This window comes from Rhinoderma darwinii, chromosome 6 (genome assembly GCF_050947455.1).
Source record: "Rhinoderma darwinii isolate aRhiDar2 chromosome 6, aRhiDar2.hap1, whole genome shotgun sequence".
NCBI lineage: Eukaryota > Metazoa > Chordata > Amphibia > Anura > Rhinodermatidae > Rhinoderma > Rhinoderma darwinii.
This window is the reverse complement of record NC_134692.1, coordinates 8,343,113-8,368,927: the sequence shown is the minus strand read 5'-3', so window position 1 is coordinate 8,368,927 and position 25,815 is coordinate 8,343,113. Positions and strand designations below refer to the sequence as shown.

Sequence of the window (25,815 nt, the reverse complement as noted above, 5' to 3'; positions counted from 1 at the left end):
AAAATTCCTCTGCTAATATCTATATTACGTATTGAGAAATTTTGTGAATCCTTTTTTTTTAACTTCTGTTGTGTTGATTTTACATTTTCAGATTTTTCTTCTCCATTCAGGTCTAAAGCTAAATTCAGAATCATTCTCATTTCCTAGTCCTGGAGAGCAGTGCATTGTGGGAGCTATCTTGCGGGACAGTTACACAGTTAAGGGTCACATGTCTGAATGGGGGAGGAGCTAAGCGGTTGTCTGTTTCACTGTATCAAACAGAAGATTTTTGAAAGCAGCTCCGGATGTAACTGGAGAACGTGAAATTGATACAAAAAAAAAAAAAGATTTTCTAAAATAAACTTTTGATTCCTGTTGTGAATATATTTTTATATATATATCTATTTTTCATGTTTTATTTTTGATACTTTTTTGGACAGATTTTTAAAATAACCAATATAAAAAGTAACGACTATTCTACATAGAAACAGAAGGAGGGTCGGAAGCAGAATGTGTACAGGGATGTTTCAGCCTTATTTGGTCTCATCAGCGCTGTCATGAGGATCCTTCCTGGGGAATCACCTAAATGGGAGTAATAAAACAATGTGCGCTGCAAATACAGCAAAGTCCTTATAGGGACCAAGACGTTCACTTGGCTCCTGTCTATAGAGTCCGTCCCTATAACAACAGGAACAATAATTACACTACGGTTACGCGCTCGCTGGATGAGATTGGAGGGGATACGGATAAAATCGGGACTAGTGTCTGTATAGCTCAAATACAGTGGATAGCAGAAGTCTACACACCCTTCACCAGGGGAAAAGATTCAGTTCCCTGCCCTGGTTCTGTATCTAATTACCTGGCCAAGTGTATCTAAATACCTGTTGGTTACCCCTCTAGAACCGGGGACACATGCCTTACCAACCCACCCCAACCCACCCATGCAAATGCCCACTCAATGGTTTCTCAAAATGCCAATCAAGGTTCTGTAATATATGTATTAATATATGCACCAACCCCCTCCTCATTCTACATGCCAACGTGACATATGCCCATGAAGCCCTCAACCCATAGAAATAGGAGGTGAACAAGAACCCAGGACAGTGTTGTACCTTTCAATGCTTTGTTGCATAAGTGTTCACACCCTTAATAGAGAAGAGCCGTATAATGTTCAAGTGGAACGGATACCTTTTAAAACTAAGTATAAATGGAGGGGGTGGCAAACTAGGCAATTGCCCAGGGCCCCAGTTTACTAAGGGGCCCTAAGGACGGTAATGCCAGAAGTAAACTAAAACCATGCAGTCATATTTGGCGGTGTATGGGGGCATTAATTGGGAATTTAATTGCAGTGTTAAGTGGTCCCTTGGGGTATTTATTTGGGCACTATATGGTAGAATGTGGGATGTATATGGCGGTATTAGCTTGGCACTATATGGCAATATTATGTATGCTGAAATAACGAGAAAAAATTGTCTATAAACGACAATTGAGGGGGGACAGACTACACCCGTTAGCCAATAGGAATGAGTTTTAATAAGGGTGTGTAGACTTTTGATACCCAAGCTACCTGCTTCGACCTTGTGCCTCATATATGTAATACAATGCTGCGACCTCAGGCCTTATGGCTGCCGAGCTTTAACCTTTATGTATCTGCAACATTGAATTTACTAAATTCTTCAGTAAAAATCGTGAAAAATCTCAAAATCTGGAGAAACTCCTCTTTCTCAGCTTTTACGTTCATGTGGAATGACAAAGGTGGTGAGTTATATTTACTGTAGTGTAACCAATACTCTAGTATCTTATGTCAGGGATGAGGAGTATATATATAAATGTTCGGCGTCCTAGCAGAAAGAGTATCCAGCTACTGCTATACAGAGAGGGAAACATCCAACCCTTCGTCTGTGAAGACTAAAAACTGATGCTGATCTGTCAAATTCCAAACAATGGGACACATACAGCGCGTTCTGTCTAAATCTGTCATCATCGTCTGTCCGGAGATACTGATGATGCTTTGCCAGGCGTGCATTGCTAATGTTAGTCCGTATGCTACAAATCCTGATTTATTCCTATTAAACAGACACATTTTTGACTTTTTTATGATTTCATTCAATGTTATGCTCTTCTTCAGGACATTTTAGTTCAGTTGAGTGTAGGATCTGGTCTGGCCTGCAGGTGTCACTGTTGCAGTAAGAGTCTAAAGAAGAAATATATGGACTAATAGACTATTTTTAAAATAGTTATGTTTCTGCATGGCCGACACTATTAAGGGGGATCATACATTAGGCTCAACTTCATTTATTAAAAAAAGTAAGTACCCCCAGGACTTATACTGGCCCTTTTAGAAACATTTAGGTCTCCAGGCCTTTCACGTGCTGTGCAAATGACCATACTAGTGTAATATATTACCATCCGCATAAAGATGTTGGTCATTTGTATAGAACCAGTGAAAAGTTTTGAATTTGATACTGGGGGTAAGAAGGGTTCTTCAGACATGGGGCAAATCTTTTTGGAAATGATCTGATAAAATATATTTTTTATATATAGCAATGTCAGAGGAAGGATCAGGCTGTAATGCTATAGCAGGACAGGAAATATTTGATATTGTTTTAATATTTGCTATGCAAGCTGTTATTCTCTGGTGTCAGCCATTCCCATCTAGAGTCCTTCGCTGTGTTGCGAGTTACATTGTATCTTATATCTTCAGTTCTGACAAGTTTGCAAAGCTTTTCCCATCCACACGTGTCAATGTCATTAGTAGATTCTTGATAGAAGCCGCGTTGGTCTCTGGTGTGACCGTCCTCGCAGCGAAGCCACAGGCATGTGGACAGGGGCTCCGTCACATTGAAGTACTATGGCCGGCTGGGAGCCCAGTACGAGCATGGCTGGAATGTGAGGTTGGCCACACACGGTCCCGTGGTCAGAGAATTCCAAACAAGGCCTGTAATGACCACGTTTTGTATACCGACCGTGCAAATATTTACCCTGGGCATCCAGTAACCATAACATTGCTTGGATGACAAATGATGTTGGTTACCAGTTATGTGGGTGGTGTCAGGACACAAGTCATTTTATAGCCCTCGGGGCAGCACTTTTATTTTCTTTATGCAAAATTTTTCATGTTATTTTAATCCAATAACCAAGCCCGTGTGGGCCTCTCATAACTTACCAAGAGGATCTTAAAAAGGACCCATCACCTCTCCTGACATGTCTTAGTAAATAAGTGTATTCCCCATGAAATAACATTTCTGGAGCATCTTTTATTAGAACTCTATGATGTTCCTCTGTTATTCCTCTTGGAAATTTAGGAATGAATTGACAACTGGGTGTTACCGGTTGGGGGGGTGTCATTACACGGTCTGACATTGTCCAATCAGTGCTGACAGAGTGAGACTGTGTAGGGACACGCCTCTTTTACAAGAGGAATGGTAACACCCAGTTGTCAATTTCCTCCATTTCTAGGAGGAATAACAGGGGAACTGCAGAACGCAGAGTTCTAATAAAATATGTTCCAGAATTGTTAGTTGGGGAATACAATATTTTACAAAAATAGACATGACAGGAGAGGTGACCGGTCCTCTTTAATGAATTTATAAGCTACATTTCTATGAATTCTCTCAGTCTACATCAGGTGCGTAGCTGTAGGGGGTGCAGATAGAAGTCCCACCAGGGTCCTAGATCCTAAACTGGCCGAAAGGTCCCTCTGGTACATAAGAAGACACCAGTATTATTATAATTGGGGGACCCGGGTACATATTTTGCAATGGAGCCCAGGAGTCTCTGGCCTCCATCATGACTGTTTCCACCATAATGGAAATGGCCCACGAAAAAGGGTTGTCAAAAGATTTTGCTCTAAATGAACTAAAAGCGCCATCTAGAGGCTAGAAAAGGTCCTGCACTCAAATACCGCAAATCAGATTCTTGTGTGAATGAGAACTAAAGAAGAGCAGAATACATAAATATCTCAGTAGAACTTATTGGTCTATTACGTTAGTAAAACAAACTCATTAAAATCATTATTTTTATTTAACCCTCTAATGTAATATATTTGGTCACCAATCATTAATCAATATACGCATACACATTACTATACTAGACACAGTAGATGGTAGTTATTTACCTGCAATTCTATGGGCGACAAGACCTTCCAGATTGTAATTGTCCTCTTCTGGGGCTTCCCTGGCTTGAACCTGGGGTTGAGTGGTGACTGCAGGAGGTACTGGGGATGGTAGAGTAGTTGGCTGCGGACTCTGCATAAAAGCAGAGAGTGGTGGGATAGAAGATGAGGGGGTAGTTCCGCTAGTCCCATAGCTGTAACTTCTCACTAAAGTTGAAGGAGCCTGTTGGGTCTGATAGCCATAAGGAGAATACGTTCCAGATGAATACGGCTCCCTGTACTCATTCAAAGGTCTAGCGGTCTCAGGGGGCCTCATGGGTTCAGTTGAGTAAGACCGCGGAGCTTGCTCAACAGGTGTATGAGCCTGGCTGACCGGAGCAGAACTTAGGCTGCCAGGTGATGAGAACCCATATGCATTGCTTGGTCTCTGAGATGCCACCTGTGGAGATGGCTGGCTGTAGATTCCCAGCGCTGGCTGGGCAGAAAGTGACCCTGTTACTGGCATAGTTCTGTCCTCTTTTGGGGCAACGGGTACACTCTGTGACTTGTGCATCTGTGAGAATGAAGGATCGAGGTCCAACATTAGCATGTTAAGTGCTTCGATTGACTGCTCAATCTCCTTCTGAGAGGCCATCATGGGGAACTCAGGGATACTATGGCTGGGGGGAACAGTCTGAAAAGTGCTTGGCTCTGAAGTTGGGGTCATCATTTGATTCTCGATTGCACCATCCTGCTGACGGGAGGGTGGCCGGCTACCGCCTTGGGGCCATGAGTTAAGACCCCTCTGCACGGCTTCTCTGCTGCTTACGCTTCTGGCTGGTGCTTGAGGCAACTGTGAACTGGGTTCATACTTTGCCGGTTCCGCATGTGTAAAAGACTGAGAACGGTACATCCCATTTGGGTCGTAATAGTATAAGTGCTTTTGTGTCGTGTCTGGTTGGGGCTGTCCCCAGCTGGATATTGCTGGTTGGTTGACTTGGTAAGAGGATAGGTTATCCTGGGCAGATACTGAAGGTCTCATCTGATTACCAACATCTTGAGAATAAGGGGTAGTTGAGTTTTTTATGATGTTCTGGTTGTTATATGGATACCCACCATTAATCATAGTCTCCTTACCAAGATAGCCATGTTTAGGGAGCTTATCGATGCCATTAATGGTGGTTGGACCATTGGATAAGGACATGTTCATGTGTGGAGACTGATGGTAACCAGTGGCATTAACGTGAGGGGTACCATCAAAAGATGACAGTGTACCCAACTTTCCAACACTGTGTTGATCGTGGTTGGGTAGGTCATCATCCAGGATGTCAGTCTCCCTGTCGGCTGGTGGGGACATGTTGTTCCCGTTGACGTGAACCTGTGCTGGCACCACATGCAGCATTGCTCCTGTAACAGATGTGCCTGGATTTAAGTTGTGCATCTGTGCATCTGCGTCCAAGCCAAAGCCAACGAGAAGCCTTTCGAGTTCTTGTTTTTCCTCGGGCGTCAACCCTTGGTTAGTGGCTGCATTGGCCACTTGCTCATCTGTTTTGTCAGTCTTTGTCGAAGCGGTGGAATTGCCAGAATCGCTGCTCACCGACAAGGTATGTTCGATATGATTGGGAGTGGCAGACAGAGGGATGCCACTGACATTGACCGTGCTGGTACTCCCGTTTGTCGAGTCTTTCTTTTTCACTCTGGCATATAAACTTCCATCCAGAGGACCTTGGGTATGTCCGACTTCTGTAAGAAAAAAAGCCAAAAACAATGAGTGACACATCAATGACTCCATCTACACAGTTCTGCTCAGTTAGTAGCTCTTAGGATATCTAGCGAGACGCTCCCCAGCCAAAATGTCTATGCAACAAAACCACTAAGACCTCATCTCCAGACCTGATCTCAACTCCTACTGCAATACAAAGGCATTAAACCCTTTATCCAAACAACTATCGCCTCATAAATCTCGTATAATTGTTCATTTAAACGCCATCACTCCAACCCCACAGGAACCTGTCCCCGATCCAAGCACTTTATCCTACCAAGATTAGACTGCGACTCCACAGGCAGCCGCGTCCTAATGCATCGGGTAATGGAGTTTCGGAAAGCCGTATAAAAACATAGGGTAATCGATACTTGGCTATCTCCACAAACTAGATTAAGAGTCTCGGGATTGGGTTATCATCTCGTGAGATCTCCCAGAGGTGCAACTTTTATCTAACGAAGACTCGGCCTCATTGGGGATGTTAACCTCTCGGCTACACATTTACAACAAAGTGAATGTCCAGACACTGGGGCTGAATCGATCTGTGGAACCAGAGATGGGCAATGTTGTCCTATTTATTTTAGAGGTCATAGTACAGTAAATAGGAACATATAGGTGGAAATTTAGAGAGATAATATTCCCACCAGTCATTCTCAAAACTCTTCCGGATCGTTTATGACTTTACAAGGATCAGAACTGGGTGACCACCACTGCTGAAGCTCCAATGGAGGCCATATTAGACCTCCACCCAGCTTTTCCAGAAACTAGAGGATATAAATATCCCCCACTGAGGGATCTGCATCTATAGTACATCTGACCATGACTACCAAAAACAGTTGAACAAAACTTTTAACAATTTTTTCGAAGAAAGGACTAGACATTAAGATACGCAGAAGATGTGACAATTCATCTGGTATTTCTTTGATATCGGGCCGTTTTTCTGATAAGACGCAGATACACCGATATTTTACAATGATTGGAATGATCGTTCCCTGGAAATTTGTTCGGATCAAAGCAAAAATTGTATTCCGCATTGGCCCAAAAGGAAGAATGTCTTGGTTGACTGTTTGGAAGTTTTTGGAAAAATTGAACACATTTTTATCAGATGATCTCCCTGGACAGCAAAATGGCGTTCATATCGGAAGGAATCTATTTGTCTATAGACACCCTTTAGGCTCTGTTCACATCACGTTCTGGAGGTCTACTGTATGTTGGGAAGATTACCCGACATACCTACAACGGAAAGAGGCAGCGTACACCACTGTATAGCCATACAGTAGCGTACAATCGCCCATAGGACCCTAGAGTATAAAAACACGTACCGCGCGGTATATCCTGAATGGAATAGCATAGTCGTCTACACTATTCCATGCAGCAGAAAAAAAAATCTATACTGACGAATACCGGCGCAGCGTCTGCCAAAAGGACACGCTTTGCAATATACCGGGTGAGTGGGGGCCCTAAAGTAAGGCTCTAACTGTAGGGTGCCTTATAAAAGTGGCAGGTAGATAATACAATATGTAGTGACGTCGCTGAGACATCTCGTGCCTCGTGCTTCGGTAATGACGCTGCTGCCTAGTAAATACATATGTTGCATGCTTTTGAATTAGTTGTGCTCTTTAAAATAGATGTGGGGGTTGGTTACGGCTTTACTGTAGACCCCAAATAGCGCCTGTCGGAAGCACCAGCTGGAAATTCCCGTCTTGTGCTCCAGAACGTGGACGGTTCACACCCCGGTCCGGAACACAACGCCGCATCTCCGCATTGTGAATCCTGAATGTTGTGCAGTGAATCTCGGCACCACGCCCTGCTCCCTGGGGTTTACTGTCAGAGGTGCGGATATATTTATACCCTCTGGGAAGTTCTCCACGGACTGATTCACACCACGCTTTCAGGGGGTGGAAGTGTGAACAAAAAGAAATGGCATCAAACGCCCCTCCCAAATGACCTCACGGTGCCAACACTGTCATGTAAACATTTCAGGAGTATGAGGGGATCTGTCGGACGGACGCGGGATGACTCACCCTACAGAAGCACCGAACGATTCTGCCATCTAATATTGTGTAGTCACATAATAAGGGGCAGGGGCACACGACACGACTGACGCACCACCATCTACTCAATCTGCGGAGGCAGGATCTCTACCATCTCTAGTGGTTGAGACAGTAAAATTCCAGTCGTTCGGCATCCAATGGTCTGGAATATTCACATGGGAAGATAATATGTATGTAAATCTGGAGTACCGCTTTAGTATGGCCAGCTTAGGAAACGTAGGGGTACCGGGGTTCTTCCAAAAAACACAGGGATGGGCCTGAAGAGACGTGATTGACGTGCGCTCTCTGTTGTGTTGGAGATGGAGGTGACAACCACAAGAATTACTCTCATAGGTCGGATACACACGCAGCGGTTTTAAGAAAAACGCCACATTTTTAGGGCCGTTTTTTGCGGCAAAAAAACGCTGTGGTCAGATGTTAGCGTGAAGTCAATGGGGATATATAAAAGTCCCACAAAATTTGTTTTTTGGGGGGTTTTTTTTTAGGTGGCGTTTTTTTTTATTATAAATTGGGTTTTTAGGGTCAGTGGCGTTTTTCCAAAATCGCAGTAAGCCTGGCCTGGGCGTTTTTTGCACTATTTAGTGGCGTTTTTGTCCCACAGACCTCCATAGGTTTTTTTCCGTCTTTAACAAAACGTAAGTGTCGATCCGTGTAATTTTTTTATGTCGTTTTTGGTGTCGTTATTTCAGAAACACCATTCGAAAAAAAGTTTTTTTAGTTTGGTGATTTTTTTTGGCCACCTATAAAAATACTGAGCACCAGTTGGGGTATGATGTCATAATAACGCAGCGTGTGTCGTCATATTCACCCCTTGACCTAGAATTGTCCTTTATAAATTGAAAGGTTTCTTGAGGGGGAGGGTTGAGGGGGAGGTTCCCATTGGAAGATGCTGCCACCGGTTAGAATCTATAATAACACAGTGCGCAGTGAGCTCCCCCTAGTGGTGGCTGCAGGGAGATAGAATTGTATCATTTACCTCTATATCTATGCAGGGGGTTTGGAGCTCTGTATCAGGAAAAACAGATATAGATAGTTTAAGAGATTAATTAGCACAGAATTGTTGATCTTGTCGTGAAGTTAAGAGGTGGGGATTCACTTTAAAGAGCAACTCCACACATATTTGGATGAGAATAATAAAATGGACTGGATATTTTTCGCTTCCTCCATGTAATTCCTCAATGAAATTACAATGTAAGGCATATGACTGCGCCATTGTCTGCGGGGGATATTCAGCTGATCTCCAGGGGTCCCAACAGAGGAAACATCGCAATCAGCAAGGGGCGGGGCTGTGACAACTTCTTACTCGTTTTCTTGAAAACGAGGGTTGTTGACACCCTGAATAGGTGTCATATAAGGTGTGGGGATGGAGGACAACTTTTATTCTTATATATTACATATTAGGGACATGACTTACTGTAGTCTGAGCCATGAAGACACAGACCGTTCTTTTGGGAACCCGCCTGGTATTTCTCCCAGAGACTGCACAATCGGGTAACAATAGTGGCATAGCTCCCATGTTTGCCTCTGCCCTATCTGTATTTATTCAAGAGCGCCAGAATCAGGAGAACAGGACGTGACCGCACTTTCTGCATTAGACGGGCGCACAACATTGACAAAAAAAATAAAAAAAGACGTCCTCTTCTGTCAAGTATTTAAAAATCCTGTTCAATCATTTCTTAGTTCTATCTGCATCTGGGAAAGCTGGGTGACAACCAATATGGCAGCTCCCCCAGAGGTTGTCACCCAGCTTTCCCAAACTCCTGAATGGCTGGTTATGCAGTGATACTTTCCTCCTCCCCTTATATCTACAATCCTGGCCAGATTTGCTTTTGAGGAATCTGGGAGTGACAACTTTTGTAGGAGCAGCAATATATTGGTGGTCACCCAGATTTCCAGGAAATCTTTAGAATATTGAATATGTCGACAGAAGACGACGACTCAAGGGATTTATTGCTCCTTCATATGCAGAATCAGAAAAGCCATTAGATGACTAAGTATGTGAACCCCTGATAAACGAGAGTGCTGCGGGGAGAGGAGATGCTGCCGTCATGTCCCCTCTTCCTGTGACAGGATCAATATGACGGAGGTAAAAATAGACAGCGGGGACATAAATGAGAGAAGTCGGAGCCGGACGGCAGCTGCTCCTAGAAATGCCTCTGCACGTTTACTGGGGATCCTGAAAGGACGGAGACCTCAGAGACATTCCCATCCTGCACACAGCCCTAGCGTCCCGACGAATCATCTCAGAGTGGTTTAAAGGGCAACTCCACCTGTCAGACACACGGATCAGTCACCATCCAGCTACTAATACAGAATTGTATGAGAACCAAAGTCCCCTCTGCTACATAACAGGACAGCAGTTCTTTAAATGACTTGATGGTTGGGGTGCGGAGTGGGAGACTGGTACGGGTCCAGAAGCTTGAAGCTGCATCTCTGGTAGAACCTATAGCTCTAAAGGCTGCTGGTGCAGGAATAGAATGCCAGGAGTACAGTGAAGACTGACACTTAAAAGGGCAGTAGGAAAGATGGAAGAGGGGTTATTGGTCAGCAGGGTTATGTACTATTCAGGGTTTGTGGGGAGATCGGTAACTGTAATGTAACTAAGAAACATCTGAATAGAATATGGAAAGACTTCGCTGAAGAGGACGACCCTGGGCCTCCAGTTCATTGAATGTCCCGTCTCTCGGTTTTGTCTCCCTGGTGAAGAACGTGCCCATCACTTGAATAAACAGATAGATGGATTGCATTGCGCTTAATCCGGTCTAACAATAACATCGCATTCATCTCTATGATTTCTACTAAATGCTTTCAGCTTAAGAATGCAAACACATCGCCGGCATGCGAACAGCAGACACGCAACCCCACGAATGCAGCTCTACCGCAGGCTCGTCACTACACCGTGAATCCTCTGGGATCCCCTACACCCAGCTGGCACGCAGGTAAAGCATGCACGGAGGATGGCCATGCTGCCTGGCACAAATCCTGACTGATAAACCTAGAACATAAAGGAAAATCATCTATTACAGGTATGAAGCCAAACACAGACGAACAGATATATTCCAGATCACCCATCTATCAACCCGAAGTCCAAAAGTAGAAAGGGGGAGATAAGCGGCTGCCAAACACATCTGTTGCCGCTTATCTCAATAGCATTGAGCAAGAAAAAGACAACTTAACCTGTGTGATCCATGGTTCCCCTGAAGGCAGATGCTGGGGGACTGTCTGGATACCCCCATAGACATTAGGGTCCGCTAAATATCTATAGACAGCTTTATAGTGAAGATTCTAGTCTATGTACATATAATATAATATAGATACTAAATATATATATCTGCTCTGAAGAAGTGGCCTTCAACTTGTGGCTCTCCAGCTGTTTTGAATCTTCAACCCCCAGCATGTCCTAACAGCCATGCTGGGAGTTGTAGTTTCGCAATGACGGTCAGGGCATGCTGGTAGTTGTGGTCTTGCAACAGATAGAGAGACGCAGGTTGCGGATCACTGCTCTATAGGAAACATGGAGATCTGTGACGAGATGGACCCAATTGTTCTGCAGCTCTAATCAGGAATATAAAGAAATAGATGAAGGAAGAAACCTCCATATTTATAAACTCAGGGCAATAGTCAGGAATGACCTATAGGGGGCAGAGTAGCACCCACGCCCTGGTCGGGGGTCCAAAGGCCTCCGCCAGATAAGAAGTCATGGGTAGACACATGAAAGTTGGGGAACCTTCTGCATTGAGGTTCAGGAGCTGCAAGCGGATTCTGTGATAATGATGTCCAGTCAACATAGGACTACAACTCCCAGCGTGGGTGTCCTGCTGCAATGTTCCTAGACAGCTGGCATCCCATACATGTAAAAATCATGTGGACCCTTGAACAAATGAAGCTGAACCTTCCACTTGAAGAACCAGTGAAGGCGGCGGAGGAGGACAATGAGTATAAAGATGGAGATCAACACAGGAATCATGGAGCAGGAGACCCCGGCAGAAGATGCGACGCTCTGCAGAAACACTGGTCAGGGGGTCACGGACGTGACAGGAGACGGGCAGATGTGGTCTTGCATTCTCCTAGTTCAGCAGCTGTCATGCGGTTTACGTCCATTTCAAGTGACAAGCGAATAGTGTATTAAGAGTCCAAATATATCTAGATGTAGCAGAGCTGAACGAGATTTTACATGTTTGGTGCTGCAGCATTTGTGTGTTATGCTAATTCTCACAATATAGTAAGTTTACCTGCAGCCCCATGTAAAGCTAGAGATGACCCATCATGATATCACTAGGACACGTATTGTACCAAATCATACTCAGCTCTGCTACTTCTGACAAACTGTGCCCTGCTATAACTAACAAACTCAGCCGCTACTTTTCACATACTCTGCTCATCTACATTTAAAGACACCCTTCTGCTACCTCTCACAAACACAGCTCTGCTACATCTGTATACATATACACACACACATTATATATATATAGACCGTTCTGTGCATCCTGCTATTATTAATGCTATTTGATATTATTTTCCCCGTTTATAGGGAATTTAACCCTCGGTCCAATATCCTAATCTGTTATCTAGTCCTGTGACCACGTGAGGCAAGTGCAGCAATGGGGTCAGAAGGTGTAAATCTCTCAGCAGCCTCAGACCCGGTCAGGTATTGTTGTCACACAGAAGAAAAAAAGTAAAAAGCCCCCCCGTCCTGGGGATGAGAAGGGGGGGGGGGGGAAATCGCCTGAAATAGGAATGTACGACCACCCCGAAATACAAAAGGGGAAATCTGACAGCCCCATGCAAGTAATTGAAAGACAAGAAGGTTGATCTGGAGGTTTGCAAGGAAAGTGAAGTGACTGCTTCATGGGGGATAAAGGGGCAGGAAAAGCAAATGTTACCGAGCAGGGTCCTTGGAAAGCTGGGTGAATACCCCTATGGCTGCTATTAATGCCTGTTAATCACTTAGCGCCGGTTACCTGTGTAGGAGACCAAGATAACTCAGAAATCACCGGACAGAATACATAACGACGACGCGGGGGGGGGGGGGCTTTATTTTCCAGCAATGATTTAAATTAAGGGGGAGTTCTCTCTCTCTCTCTCTATATATATATATACACACACACACACACACATATATATACTGATTGTAAAGCACTGCAGAATATCCACATTCCTCTCATCCGCACAGACAGGGCACATCACACAGCGGAGAGTCGCAGGCTCTACAATATGCTGGAATAGGAGCACCGAGTTCCATCACTGACGCCCTGAGCACGAACACTTTCCACCCTGAAATCAGTAGAAGTGGCGGCTCAGCAGCTGGCACCGCACTACAAGTCCCAGCACAACCTGATAGCTAGAAGTTCACCAGCTGTTATATGGAAAGACTACAAGTCCCAGCACAACCTGACAGATGTATAGTCCATGGATTAACAGATAACATATAAGTCCCAGCACAACCTGACAACCCACAGTACAGCAGCGGCTATGCGGAGACTACAAGTCCCAGCACAACCTGCCAATCTATATGATTTACAGCAGCTATAAAGACAGACTACAAGTCCCAGCACAACCTGCCAATCTATAGGACTACAGCAGCTATAAAGACAGACTACAAGTCCCAGCACAACCTGCCAATCTATATGACTACAGCAGCTATAAAGACAGACTACAAGTCCCAGCACCACCTGCCAATCTATATGATTTACAGCAGCTATAAAGACAGACTACAAGTCCCAGCACAACCTGCCAATCTATATGACTACAGCAGCTATAAAGACAGACTACAAGTCCCAGCACAACCTTCCAATCTATATGACTTACAGCAGCTATAAAGACAGACTACAAGTCCCAGCACAACCTGCCAATCTATATGATTTACAGCAGCTATAAAGACAGACTACAAGTCCCAGCACAACCTGCCAATCTATATGACTTACAGCAGCTATAAAGACAGACTACAAGTCCCAGCACAACCTGCCAATCTATATGACTTACAGCAGCTATAAAGACAGACTACAAGTCCCAGCACAACCTTCCAATCTATATGACTTACAGCAGCTATAAAGACAGACTACAAGTCCCAGCACAACCTTCCAATCTATATGACTTACAGCAGCTATAAAGACAGACTACAAGTCCCAGCACAACCTTCCAATCTATATGACTACAGCAGCTATAAAGACAGACTACAAGTCCCAGCACAACCTTCCAATCTATATGACTACAGCAGCTATAAAGACAGACTACAAGTCCCAGCACAACCTGCCAATCTATATGACTACAGCAGCTATAAAGACAGACTACAAGTCCCAGCACAACCTTCCAATCTATATGACTACAGCAGCTATAAAGACAGACTACAAGTCCCAGCACAACCTTCCAATCTATATGACTACAGCAGCTATAAAGACAGACTACAAGTCTCAGCACAACCTGCCAATCTATATGACTACAGCAGCTATAAAGACAGACTACAAGTCCCAGCACAACCTGCCAATCTATATGATTTACAGCAGCTATAAAGACAGACTACAAGTCCCAGCACAACCTGCCAATCTATAGGACTACAGCAGCTATAAAGACAGACTACAAGTCCCAGCACAACCTGCCAATCTATATGACTACAGCAGCTATAAAGACAGACTACAAGTCCCAGCACCACCTGCCAATCTATATGATTTACAGCAGCTATAAAGACAGACTACAAGTCCCAGCACAACCTGCCAATCTATATGACTACAGCAGCTATAAAGACAGACTACAAGTCCCAGCACAACCTTCCAATCTATATGACTTACAGCAGCTATAAAGACAGACTACAAGTCCCAGCACAACCTGCCAATCTATATGATTTACAGCAGCTATAAAGACAGACTACAAGTCCCAGCACAACCTGCCAATCTATATGACTTACAGCAGCTATAAAGACAGACTACAAGTCCCAGCACAACCTGCCAATCTATATGACTTACAGCAGCTATAAAGACAGACTACAAGTCCCAGCACAACCTTCCAATCTATATGACTTACAGCAGCTATAAAGACAGACTACAAGTCCCAGCACAACCTTCCAATCTATATGACTTACAGCAGCTATAAAGACAGACTACAAGTCCCAGCACAACCTTCCAATCTATATGACTACAGCAGCTATAAAGACAGACTACAAGTCCCAGCACAACCTTCCAATCTATATGACTACAGCAGCTATAAAGACAGACTACAAGTCCCAGCACAACCTGCCAATCTATATGACTACAGCAGCTATAAAGACAGACTACAAGTCCCAGCACAACCTTCCAATCTATATGACTACAGCAGCTATAAAGACAGACTACAAGTCCCAGCACAACCTTCCAATCTATATGACTACAGCAGCTATAAAGACAGACTACAAGTCTCAGCACAACCTGCCAATCTATATGACTACAGCAGCTATAAAGACAGACTACAAGTCCCAGCACAACCTTCCAATCTATATGACTACAGCAGCTATAAAGACAGACTACAAGTCCCAGCACAACCTGACAGCGATGTAAAGCCCAAGGTTTAAGTAAAAGTCCAAGCACAACCTGCCAATCCATATAACAGCAGTGGCTATGCGGACAGACTACAAGTCCCAGCACAACCTGCCAGAGATGTATATCTCAGGGTGTAACTACAAGTCCCAGCACAACCTGCCAGCTCATAGATCGTCAGCGGCTACGAGGACAACACAACCAGACACCGAAATGTTTAACCTATGTCCTACCAGTCTCAGAGTCCGGACTACAAGTCCCAGAATGCCTTTACTACACAGGGGATGTAGTGTCTGTGTTTTGTTCAACTATTGCTCCACCTGCAGATCTAGCACAGCTGAGTTTGTCATTTAGCACAACACATGTCAATATCACAATGTCTCATGTGAAGTTTTACATAGGGCTGCATTATCTGAACTCCTGTAGCCCCCCAAGAGTTATACGTCAAATTCAGTGTGTCCTAATCCGAAGAGTAATCACAGATCACAAATACTACGCGCACCCCCAACTGTTACATGTCACATTCCAACCTGCTCCACCTGTATAAGCATCGAGGGGTTAGTAGTTCTGCTCCACCTGTACAAGCATCGAGGGGTTAGTTCTGCTCCACCTTTACAAGCATCGAGGGGTTAGTAGTCCTGCTCCACCTGTACAAGCATCGATGGGTTAGTAGTCCTGCTCCACCTGTACAAGCATCGAGGGGTTAGTAGTTCTGCTCCACCTGTACAAGCATCGAGGGGTTAGTTCTGCTCCACCTGTACAAGCATCGAGGGGTTAGTAGTCCTGCTCCACCTGTACAAGCATCGAGGGGTTAGTAGTTCTGCTCCACCTGTACAAGCATCGAGGGGTTAGTAGTCCTGCTCCACCTGTACAAGCATCGAGGGGTTAGTAGTTCTGCTCCACCTGTACAAGCATCGAGGGGTTAGTAGTTCTGCTCCACCTGTACAAGCATCGAGGGGTTAGTAGTTCTGCTACAGCTGCTGGTTTTAGTTTTGGACACATAATAATGACAAGTTCTCATTCCGATGCGCAGCAACAATGTAACAGACAGAGGAGACGGCGACATGAATCTCACTCAATAATATCAATGTATAGAAAGTGTCCGATCCCAGGAGTGTCACTCACCAGCGGGCAGAGAACGTCCGCCGCAGCGTCAAAGCTCGGAGCGCTCCGGGATGATGCGACTTTCACATACACCGAGTCCACAGGAGCGAAGAGGAGGAGGAGGAGTTGGAGGAGTTGTCTGGATGAGTCTCCAGCTTGTAGTGGGATAGAGGAATGAGCAGAGCCGCCAGCTGAGGGTTGTCCTCCCCACCAGCGGCTCTGCCATTACACAATGACATCAGCGCAGACAGCACAACAACACGGAGACATGTGGGAACTGGATGCGAGCGGAGGGACAGCGCAAACGGAGCCGAGATTTTCCGCTTTTATGGAAATAAAGATAATCTCTGTATAATTGACGCTACGAAAACTTTCTAATAAACGTTGGGGGGGGGGATTTACGGAGTAAAATGCACCAAAAAAATGGCAGTAAATGCGCCAAGAAAGTGCCGTACGTTACATGCGCCAAATGTATTATGTGTTTTCGATATTTTTGGCACTTTCCTTGACAGTTTTGAACAAAAGATTTGTAAAATGTCCCAGGTTTATATTCCGAGTGCGCCATTTTTTAATGCAATGATATTAATGTAAAATACACCAGCCATGGGGGGCGTACAGAAGACTAAAGTGTCTAATATGTCTAGCAAGTTGCGCCAACTTTGTCGCAGTTTCTGCGTGTGATCTAGTTTTATCTGGTCTGACTATCCGTGTGCTGTCTATGTTTTTCACGCACAAGTTGCTAAAGAAATGAGAGAAAAATAAAACGCAGATGTGAACCGTACACGGATGTCACACGGAACTGCAACGCAGGAATTACGGTGCGTTTTTATGAGCACAAAACTGACACGTTCGTGTGAATAAGGCCTTAGTGTTTTAATTCATCACCATTTCAAGATCTCTGTTTGCAGTCAGTGAATGAGTACAATGTGGCCTATTTATTCATTCTGGCGCAACTTGTGTTAGACAATTTTCTCCTTATTATGTCATCTTTTGGCTGGTGGACTTTACACCAGTATTTTGCACCATTAATACAATTCTCAAGGCTCCTCTAAGCCGTGTCACCTTTTCTAGACACTTTTGAAAACAGTTGGAGGAAGTTTTAAAACACATTAAATTTGGTGCACGGCGTGTAAACCACTTTTTTGGCGGAAATTTGTGCTAGAATTCTGGCACTTTTTTTTTAGTAAATCTCCCCCATTCTTGTTTACATCCAGATGCTAAAAACCTGCACAGAGCGAATATTTCTCAAAGCTGAGGGTTTGTCACAATTGTATCGTCTAGACATTCCTTTGTGAGATAAACAGTCTGGACTGGTTGGTACATTTTACTTGCACTGATACATTGTAACAACTATCATGAGCGGAGAGTCAGAGATTTGCACTGCTGATGTGTTTAGCTCACATTAGATTGAATATACTGGATACAAATGTAACAAATCATCAGCAGTGAGAAGTATTAGGTCTGATACGGTTTTCAGCCTCCGGATGTTCCCATTCACTCACCACAAGCAGAGATATTGAAAATGGTGAAGAATTGAAACAAAGTATATTGGAAAGTTGCTGAACTATTCATTAGACACTGATTAAACTTTATTTACATATATCAGAAAATCTCTGTAATTGTGTCCCACTTTAAGCTGAATGGATTTTTTTTTTCACACAATTGTCATTCAGCTTTCCCAGACTCCTGAATACCAAAAATGTCTGGTTATGTTGTGCTACATCTTCTCCTCACATATATTGCTGTAGAACTCGAGGAAAGCTTTGAGACAACACAGTAAAAGTTACATGGCAGACATATTGGTTGCCACCCAGCTTTTCCAGATTCCTGTATGGCAAATTTGTCTAGTAATGCAGACCATGCTGGTCTATGGGTGAATAACTGTACACTAAGAAGATTTGTCATTCACTAGTCCCATAGAGATTGCCCTCCGGCTACACAAAATCACTGCTTCTGACATTAACAAACCTATCTAGGTTATATCTGACAGTCTCAGCACCGCCGCATCCGACAGTCTCAGCACCGCCGCATCCGACAGTCTCAGCACCGCCGCCTCCGACAGTCTCAGCACCGCCGCCTCCGACAGTCTCAGCACCGCCGCCTCCGACAGTCTCAGCACCGCCGCCTCCGACAGTCTCAGCACCGCCGCCTCCGACAGTCTCAGCACCGCCGCCTCCGACAGTCTCAGCACCGCCGCCTCCGACAGTCTCAGCACCGCCGCCTCCGACAGTCTCAGCACCGCCGCCTCCGACAGTCTCAGCACCGCCGCCTCCGACAGTCTCAGCACCGCCGCCTCCGACAGTCTCAGCACCGCCGCCTCCGACAGTCTCAGCACCGCCGCCTCCGACAGTCTCAGCACCGCCGCCTCCGACAGTCTCAGCACCGCCGCCTCCGACAGTCTCAGCACCGCCGCCTCCGACAGTCTCAGCACCGCCGCCTCCGACAGTCTCAGCACCGCCGCCTCCGACAGTCTCAGCACCGCCGCCTCCGACAGTCTCAGCACCGCCGCCTCCGACAGTCTCAGCACCGCCGCCTCCGACAGTCTCAGCACCGCCGCCTCCGACAGTCTCAGCACCGCCGCCTCCGACAGTCTCAGCACCGCCGCTTCCGACAGTCTCAGCACCGCCGCCTCCGACAGTCTCAGCACCGCCGCCTCCGACAGTCTCAGCACCGCCGCCTCCGACAGTCTCAGCACCGCCGCCTCCGACAGTCTCAGCACCGCCGCCTCCGACAGTCTCAGCACCGCCGCCTCCGACAGTCTCAGCACCGCCGCCTCCGACAGTCTCAGCACCGCCGCCTCCGACAGTCTCAGCACCGCCGCATCCGACAGTCTCAGCACCGCCGCATCCGACAGTCTCAGCACCGCCGCATCCGACAGTCTCAGCACCGCCGCATCCGACAGTCTCAGCACCGCCGCATCCGACAGTCTCAGCACCGCCGCATCCGACAGTCTCAGCACCGCCGCATCCGACAGTCTCAGATTTGCTATGTCTAACAAACTCTGCTTAGGTGCATTGACAAACTCATCTTTAAAACACTGACAAACTTAGCACTACTACATACAAAAATCCCACATGGCTCAGAAAATAAATGTATTTCTATAAATGCAATGTAACTAATTGTTGATGTCTGTCTTTAATATTTAGTAACATTTTGTTATTGACGTCACCGTCACCACCCTCTACCTCGGGCATTCCGCAGCTTTACTGCTGTTACTGTAAAGAACCCCTCCTTACATTACTACTTATGGGAACAGGTCTCTTTAACCTGCACACAGAAGCAGCTGGAATTGAAATCAGAACATTTAAGAATCTCTAGAAGTTCATGTCTGTGTCGGAGCCAAGATCCCGGGAAATTCTCATGGCAATATCTGAGATTCCTCACATCTCGCTCAGTCCCATTGACTCAATAAACAGCCCAGTAACATCTGCATACATGAGGACTGGCCTTGTTTCCGACAGCTGTATCATTGTCATCTCTGATAAACTGGGGCCGCCAAATCTGGACTCTGTGGCCACATGTTTTTTTCTGCTGTTAAAGGGGAGAAAATAAATGTAAAACCAGAGAGATTTTCCGCAGTCTGACTAAAAGAGAATGGATACAATCCAAAAGAATAATAACAAAACACGGTTTAATTTGACAGATTTACTGACTGAGATGCCGTAAAAAGAGGGAATGGTTATAGTACCCTTACAGGAGGGAGTGGCTATCCTTTCATGAAAAAAGGGGGAGTGGCTATAATTCCCTGAACAAGAGGGAGTGGCTATCCCTTCCTGAACAATAGGAAGTGGCCATCCTTTCCTGCACATGAGGGAGAGGCCATCCTTTCCTGCACATGAGGGAGAGGCCATCCTTTCCTGCACATGAGGGAGAGGCCATCCTTTCCTGCACATGAGGGAGCTGCCATCCTTTCCTGCACAGGCGGGACAGGCCATCCTTTCCTGCACAGGAGGGAGAGGCCATCCTTTCCTGCACAGGAGGGAGAGGCCATCCTTTCCTGCACAGGAGGGAGAGGCCATCCTTTCCTGCACAGGAGGGAGAGGCCATCCTTTCCTGCACAGGAGGGAGAGGCCATCCTTTCCTGCACAGGAGGGAGAGGCCATCCTTTCCTGCACAGGAGGGAGAGGCCATCCTTTCCTGCACAGGAGGGAGAGGCCATCCTTTCCTGCACAGGAGGGAGAGGCCATCCTTTCCTGCACAGGAGGGAGAGGCCATCCTTTCCTGCACAGGAGGGAGAGGCCATCCTTTCCTGCACAGGAGGGAGAGGCCATCCTTTCCTGCACAGGAGGGAGAGGCCATCCTTTCCTGCACAGGAGGGAGAGGCCATCCTTTCCTGCACAGGAGGGAGAGGCCATCCTTTCCTGCACAGGAGGGAGAGGCCATCCTTTCCTGCACAGGAGGGAGAGGCCATCCTTTCCTGCACAGGAGGGAGAGGCCATCCTTTCCTGCACAGGAGGGAGAGGCCATCCTTTCCTGCACAGGAGGGAGAGGCCATCCTTTCCTGCACAGGAGGGAGAGGCCATCCTTTCCTGAACATGAGGGAGCGGCCATCCTTTCCTGAACATGAGGGAGCGGCCATCCTTTCCTGCACAGGCGGGACAGGCCATCCTTTCCTGCACATGAGGGAGCGGCCATCCTTTCCTGCACAGGAGGGAGAGGCCATCCTTTCCTGCACAGGAGGGAGAGGCCATCCTTTCCTGCACAGGAGGGAGAGGCCATCCTTTCCTGCACAGGAGGGAGAGGCCATCCTTTCCTGCACAGGAGGGAGAGGCCATCCTTTCCTGCACAGGAGGGAGAGGCCATCCTTTCCTGCACAGGAGGGAGAGGCCATCCTTTCCTGCACAGGAGGGAGAGGCCATCCTTTCCTGCACAGGAGGGAGAGGCCATCCTTTCCTGCACAGGAGGGAGAGGCCATCCTTTCCTGCACAGGAGGGAGAGGCCATCCTTTCCTGCACAGGAGGGAGAGGCCATCCTTTCCTGCACAGGAGGGAGAGGCCATCCTTTCCTGCACAGGAGGGAGAGGCCATCCTTTCCTGCACAGGAGGGAGAGGCCATCCTTTCCTGCACAGGAGGGAGAGGCCATCCTTTCCTGCACAGGAGGGAGAGGCCATCCTTTCCTGCACAGGAGGGAGAGGCCATCCTTTCCTGAACATGAGGGAGCGGCCATCCTTTCCTGAACATGAGGGAGCGGCCATCCTTTCCTGAACATGAGGGAGCGGCCATCCTTTCCTGTACATGAGGGAGCGGCCATCCTTTCCTGAACGTGAAAGCGCGACTATCCTTTCTTGAACAGGGGGCAGTGACGATCCTTTTCTAAACAGTAGAGAGTGGCTTTCCTTTCTTGGACATGAGGGAGTGACTATCCTTTCTCAAAGAGGAAGCAGTGGCTATCTTTTGTTAAACAGGAGAGAGTGGCTACCTGCTCCTCTATGAGAAGGAGCGACTATCCTTTCCTATACAACAGTTCACGTTCGAGGTTTCACCCGTGCGGGATGCGAAGAGGTGCAAAAAAATAGGACATGTTCTATTTTTTCCCGGACCCTTCACACACTCAGTTGAAACAACAGTCGTGTGAACGGTCCCATTGTAATACATGCGTCCATGTGACGGCCACTGTTGTGATACACACTCGTCTAAATGAGCCCTTAAAGAGATTGTTCCAGAATTGACAATTATCACCTATCCTCAGTATAGGTGATAAATGTCTGATCGTTGGGGGCCCCATCAATGGGACCCCCACCAATTGCAAGAACAGGGGTTCTGAACCCCTGTTCCTCCTCACTGCAGGACCGCAGTGAGAAGGACTTTGAATGGCACGTGGGTTGAGCTTGCACGCTGCTGCTCCTGTCAAAGTCTATGGGACTGACGGAAACAGCCAAGTACAGTGCTTGGCTGTTTCCGTAAGTCCCATAGACAATGAATGGGGCAGCAGCTTGCAAGCTTGATGGTCGCTCCAGTCAAGCTTCTACCCACTGCGGGGGAGGGGGGGTGTGCAGTAAAGTAGAGTACCATGTTACGTATGGAAAGATGGCTATCCTATCCTATATAGAAGGGAACTTTACTTACACAGGAGAGAACAACTCTCTTTTGCTATACCAGAAGGATATAGCATCCATCTTTAGGGAGCAACGATTGAAGGAACTTTCTACTGTACAGTAGAGTGGCTATCCTTTCCTACATGGAAGAAATTGTCTATCCTTTTCTAAACCGGAAAGAGTCATAGCTAGGCTTTCCTTCACCTACAGCAAATATTCTGTTTGCTGCCTTAGCTCTGTACCAAAATATCCTGGCTAAAGCAGAGTGGTTTATTGGTGCCCCCTGGCATACATCACTCAGGGCACATGCCCGCCAGGCCCCCTCCCCAGCAACGCCCCTGGAGCAACTCTACATATAAAGAATTTCTTGACCATTCTTATCCAATTGCTTTCCTTTCCTGGTCTGCATGCCTTGTATCTGAATACACTGGTCAAGGCAGACGGGCTTATTGTTGGTACCAAGGGCACATGCCCAACCCCCACCCCATCTACCCCCCGCTTGGTCTAGGTAACATCTATGAATTAGACATCAGGACAAAACGAAGAAAACCCAACTTCAGGCAAGAAGGAGATAGGAGTTTCTGCTATTGGGTAACTGATCAAATTAGAAGATGTTTGAGCTGTTGAGTATTTGTAGCCGCTCGGGAGATGTGACGACTTCTTTTGGCTTTTTCTCTATTTTAGTTATAGAGAAGCGAATGACTGCGGAGCGTGATAAGTGCAGATGTTATAATAGCTGGAGGGACCCGCCTGGCATATAACACACGATTACAGCGCAGGGTGACACGGATAAATGCTGCCAAATTGTACTGACAAGGCTTTTAATTGCTGATTTAATCTGTGGTAATTACCCCGCGGGCATGTGGCAACCGTGGTCTGGGCCAGATAATTATTTTTAGTTGACATAAACATGGCGCAGATTTATCGAAGTGTTTATCAATTTTGTGGTTTTAAAAACATCGGAAAAATATGGCATTTGATACAAATGTGTCAGAAACAATGGGTGGGGCTTAAAAGAGTTTTCCAGGTCTATAATATAATAATATTGTTGTCCTCTCCTTTTGGATAGGCCATCAATATCAAATCAGGGGGTTCTGACTCCCGGTTTCCCTGCCATTCAGCTGACTGAAGGGGTCCTGACACTCCAGGGAGCACTGCCTCCCCTTCATTGTTTACTCAGGCACAGCACCTTACATTTGGTAGTGGCTGTGTCTGGTACTGCAGTTTCGTTGCGTTCACTTAAATGGCACTTGGCTGCAGTACCAGACACAGCCACTACCGAATTTACGGCGCTGTGCCTGAGTAAACCATGAAGGAGAAGCAGTGCTCAATGGAATGCCAGGACCCCTTCAGTCAGCTGATCGGCGGGATTGCCAGGTGTGGGACCCCCACCGAACAGATATTCATAGCCTATCCTAAGGAGAGGGCATCAATATTATACTTCCAGGGAATACCTCTAACAGTCGCACTACAAAGAGTCGGTCCTAGAAAACTGAGAACAGAGAAGGACCAGTGAAAAACATAAGAAAAGAGTGTCTGTTTCCTGGACTAATAGGTAAACAAGGGGTAAAAGTAATAAAGGATTAGGTAGAGTTCCTATTTAAAGGATAATTTCAATTCTGCTATTGGAAATAGTAAGTTTATCCACACACACCCCCTTAGCAGCATAACGGAGCTCCTATAATGCCGGGGGACAGTTAGCTTCTTTTACATCAGATGACTGCACAGCGGTGTAAAAATGACACTTTCCATGGTGCAAATCTACTGAAGAAATAGTAGATGCTGGGAAATTTCAGCTCTGAAGTCTGCAGAATTGTGAACGCAGCTCTGGAGTATAATAAAGGCAGTAACTCCGGATCAGTACAGGATAGGTAATGTAATGTGTGTACACAGTGACTCCACCAGCAGAATAGTGAATGCAGCTCTGGAGTAGAATACAGGCTGTAACTCAGGATCAGTACAGGATAAGTAATGTAATGTATGTACACAGTGACTCCACCAGCAGAATAGTGAGTGCAGCTCTGGAGTATAATACAGGATGTAACTCAGGATCAGTACAGGATAAGTAATGTAATGTATGTACACAGTGACTCCACCAGCAGAATAGTGAGTGCAGCTCTGGAGTATAATACAGGATGTAACTCAGGATCAGTACAGGATCAGTAATGTATTGTATGTACACAGTGACTCCACCAGCAGAATAGTGAGTGCAGCTCTGGAGTATAATACAGGATGTAACTCAGGATCAGTACAGGATAAGTAATGTAATGTATGTACACAGTGACTCCACCAGCGGAATAGTGAGTGCAGCTCTGGAGTATAATACAGGATATAACTCAGGATCAGTACAGGATAAGTAATGTAATGTATGTACACAGTGACTCCACCAGTAGAATAGTGAGTGCAGCTCTGGAGTATAATCCAGGATGTAACTCAGGATCCAGTACAGGATAAGTAATGTAATGTATGTGCACAGTGACTCCACCAGTAGAATAGTGAGTGCAGCTCTGGAGTATAATACAGGATATAACTCAGGATCAGTACAGGATAAGTAATGTAATGTGTGTACACAGTGACTCCACCAGCGGAATAGTGAGTGCAGCTCTGGAGTATAATACAGGATATAACTCAGGATCAGTACAGGATAAGTAATGTAATGTATGTACATAGTGACTCCACCAGCAGAATAGTGAGTGCAGCTCTGGAGTATACTACAGGCTGTAAATCAGGACCAGTACAAGATAAATCGTGTAATGTACTTATCTTAATTTTAGGAATAAACAATACGGTTTTCAGGTGAGCATACCCTTTAAGTATATTAAAAGGAGAGGCTAGAAATGTTGGTCTTAAAATGGGCCAGTCCTTAGAATGGAGGTACAGCTAGTGGTTATGGTATGGCTACTGGACCAGCTCTATTACAGGCCAGTTTTTATTTAGCATCTCGTTGGAGCTCCAGGAGACTGATGTTACAGTATCCTCTCTGACTGTCTTCTAAAAGTCCCGAAATACACCTCTATTTCCTGTTTAGTTCACATGCCGACGCCATAATTTATTTCCGGAGACGTGCAAGACACCCGATCTACTGTATATAGGCAAGGACACGAGGACAGATACATGAAGCGGGTCCATCCCCCAGTGCGACCAAAAGGGATTGAAGGTTCCAAACCAGATCTTTAACAAAACGTCACTTTCTGAACAAGACTGGGTTAAATTTTAAGGTTTAGGGTTCACATGTCAACACCAGTTTGCAATTTATATACAGATACAAATATATTACATTGAT

The 25,815-nt window shown here is 45.9% G+C and overlaps 1 protein-coding gene across 7 annotated transcripts in view; it reads right to left on the bottom strand.

The window, feature by feature from the left end:
* Positions 1-25,815, bottom strand: part of TNS1 (tensin 1) — a 165,140-nt gene that overhangs the window by 56,147 nt on the left and 83,178 nt on the right. For all 7 annotated transcript variants that reach the window (XM_075829085.1, XM_075829086.1, XM_075829083.1 and 4 more), the window contains one exon: positions 4,097-5,815. In XM_075829085.1, the coding sequence (XP_075685200.1) occupies positions 4,097-5,815 (1,719 nt within the window). The remainder of the gene's footprint in view (positions 1-4,096; positions 5,816-25,815) is intronic.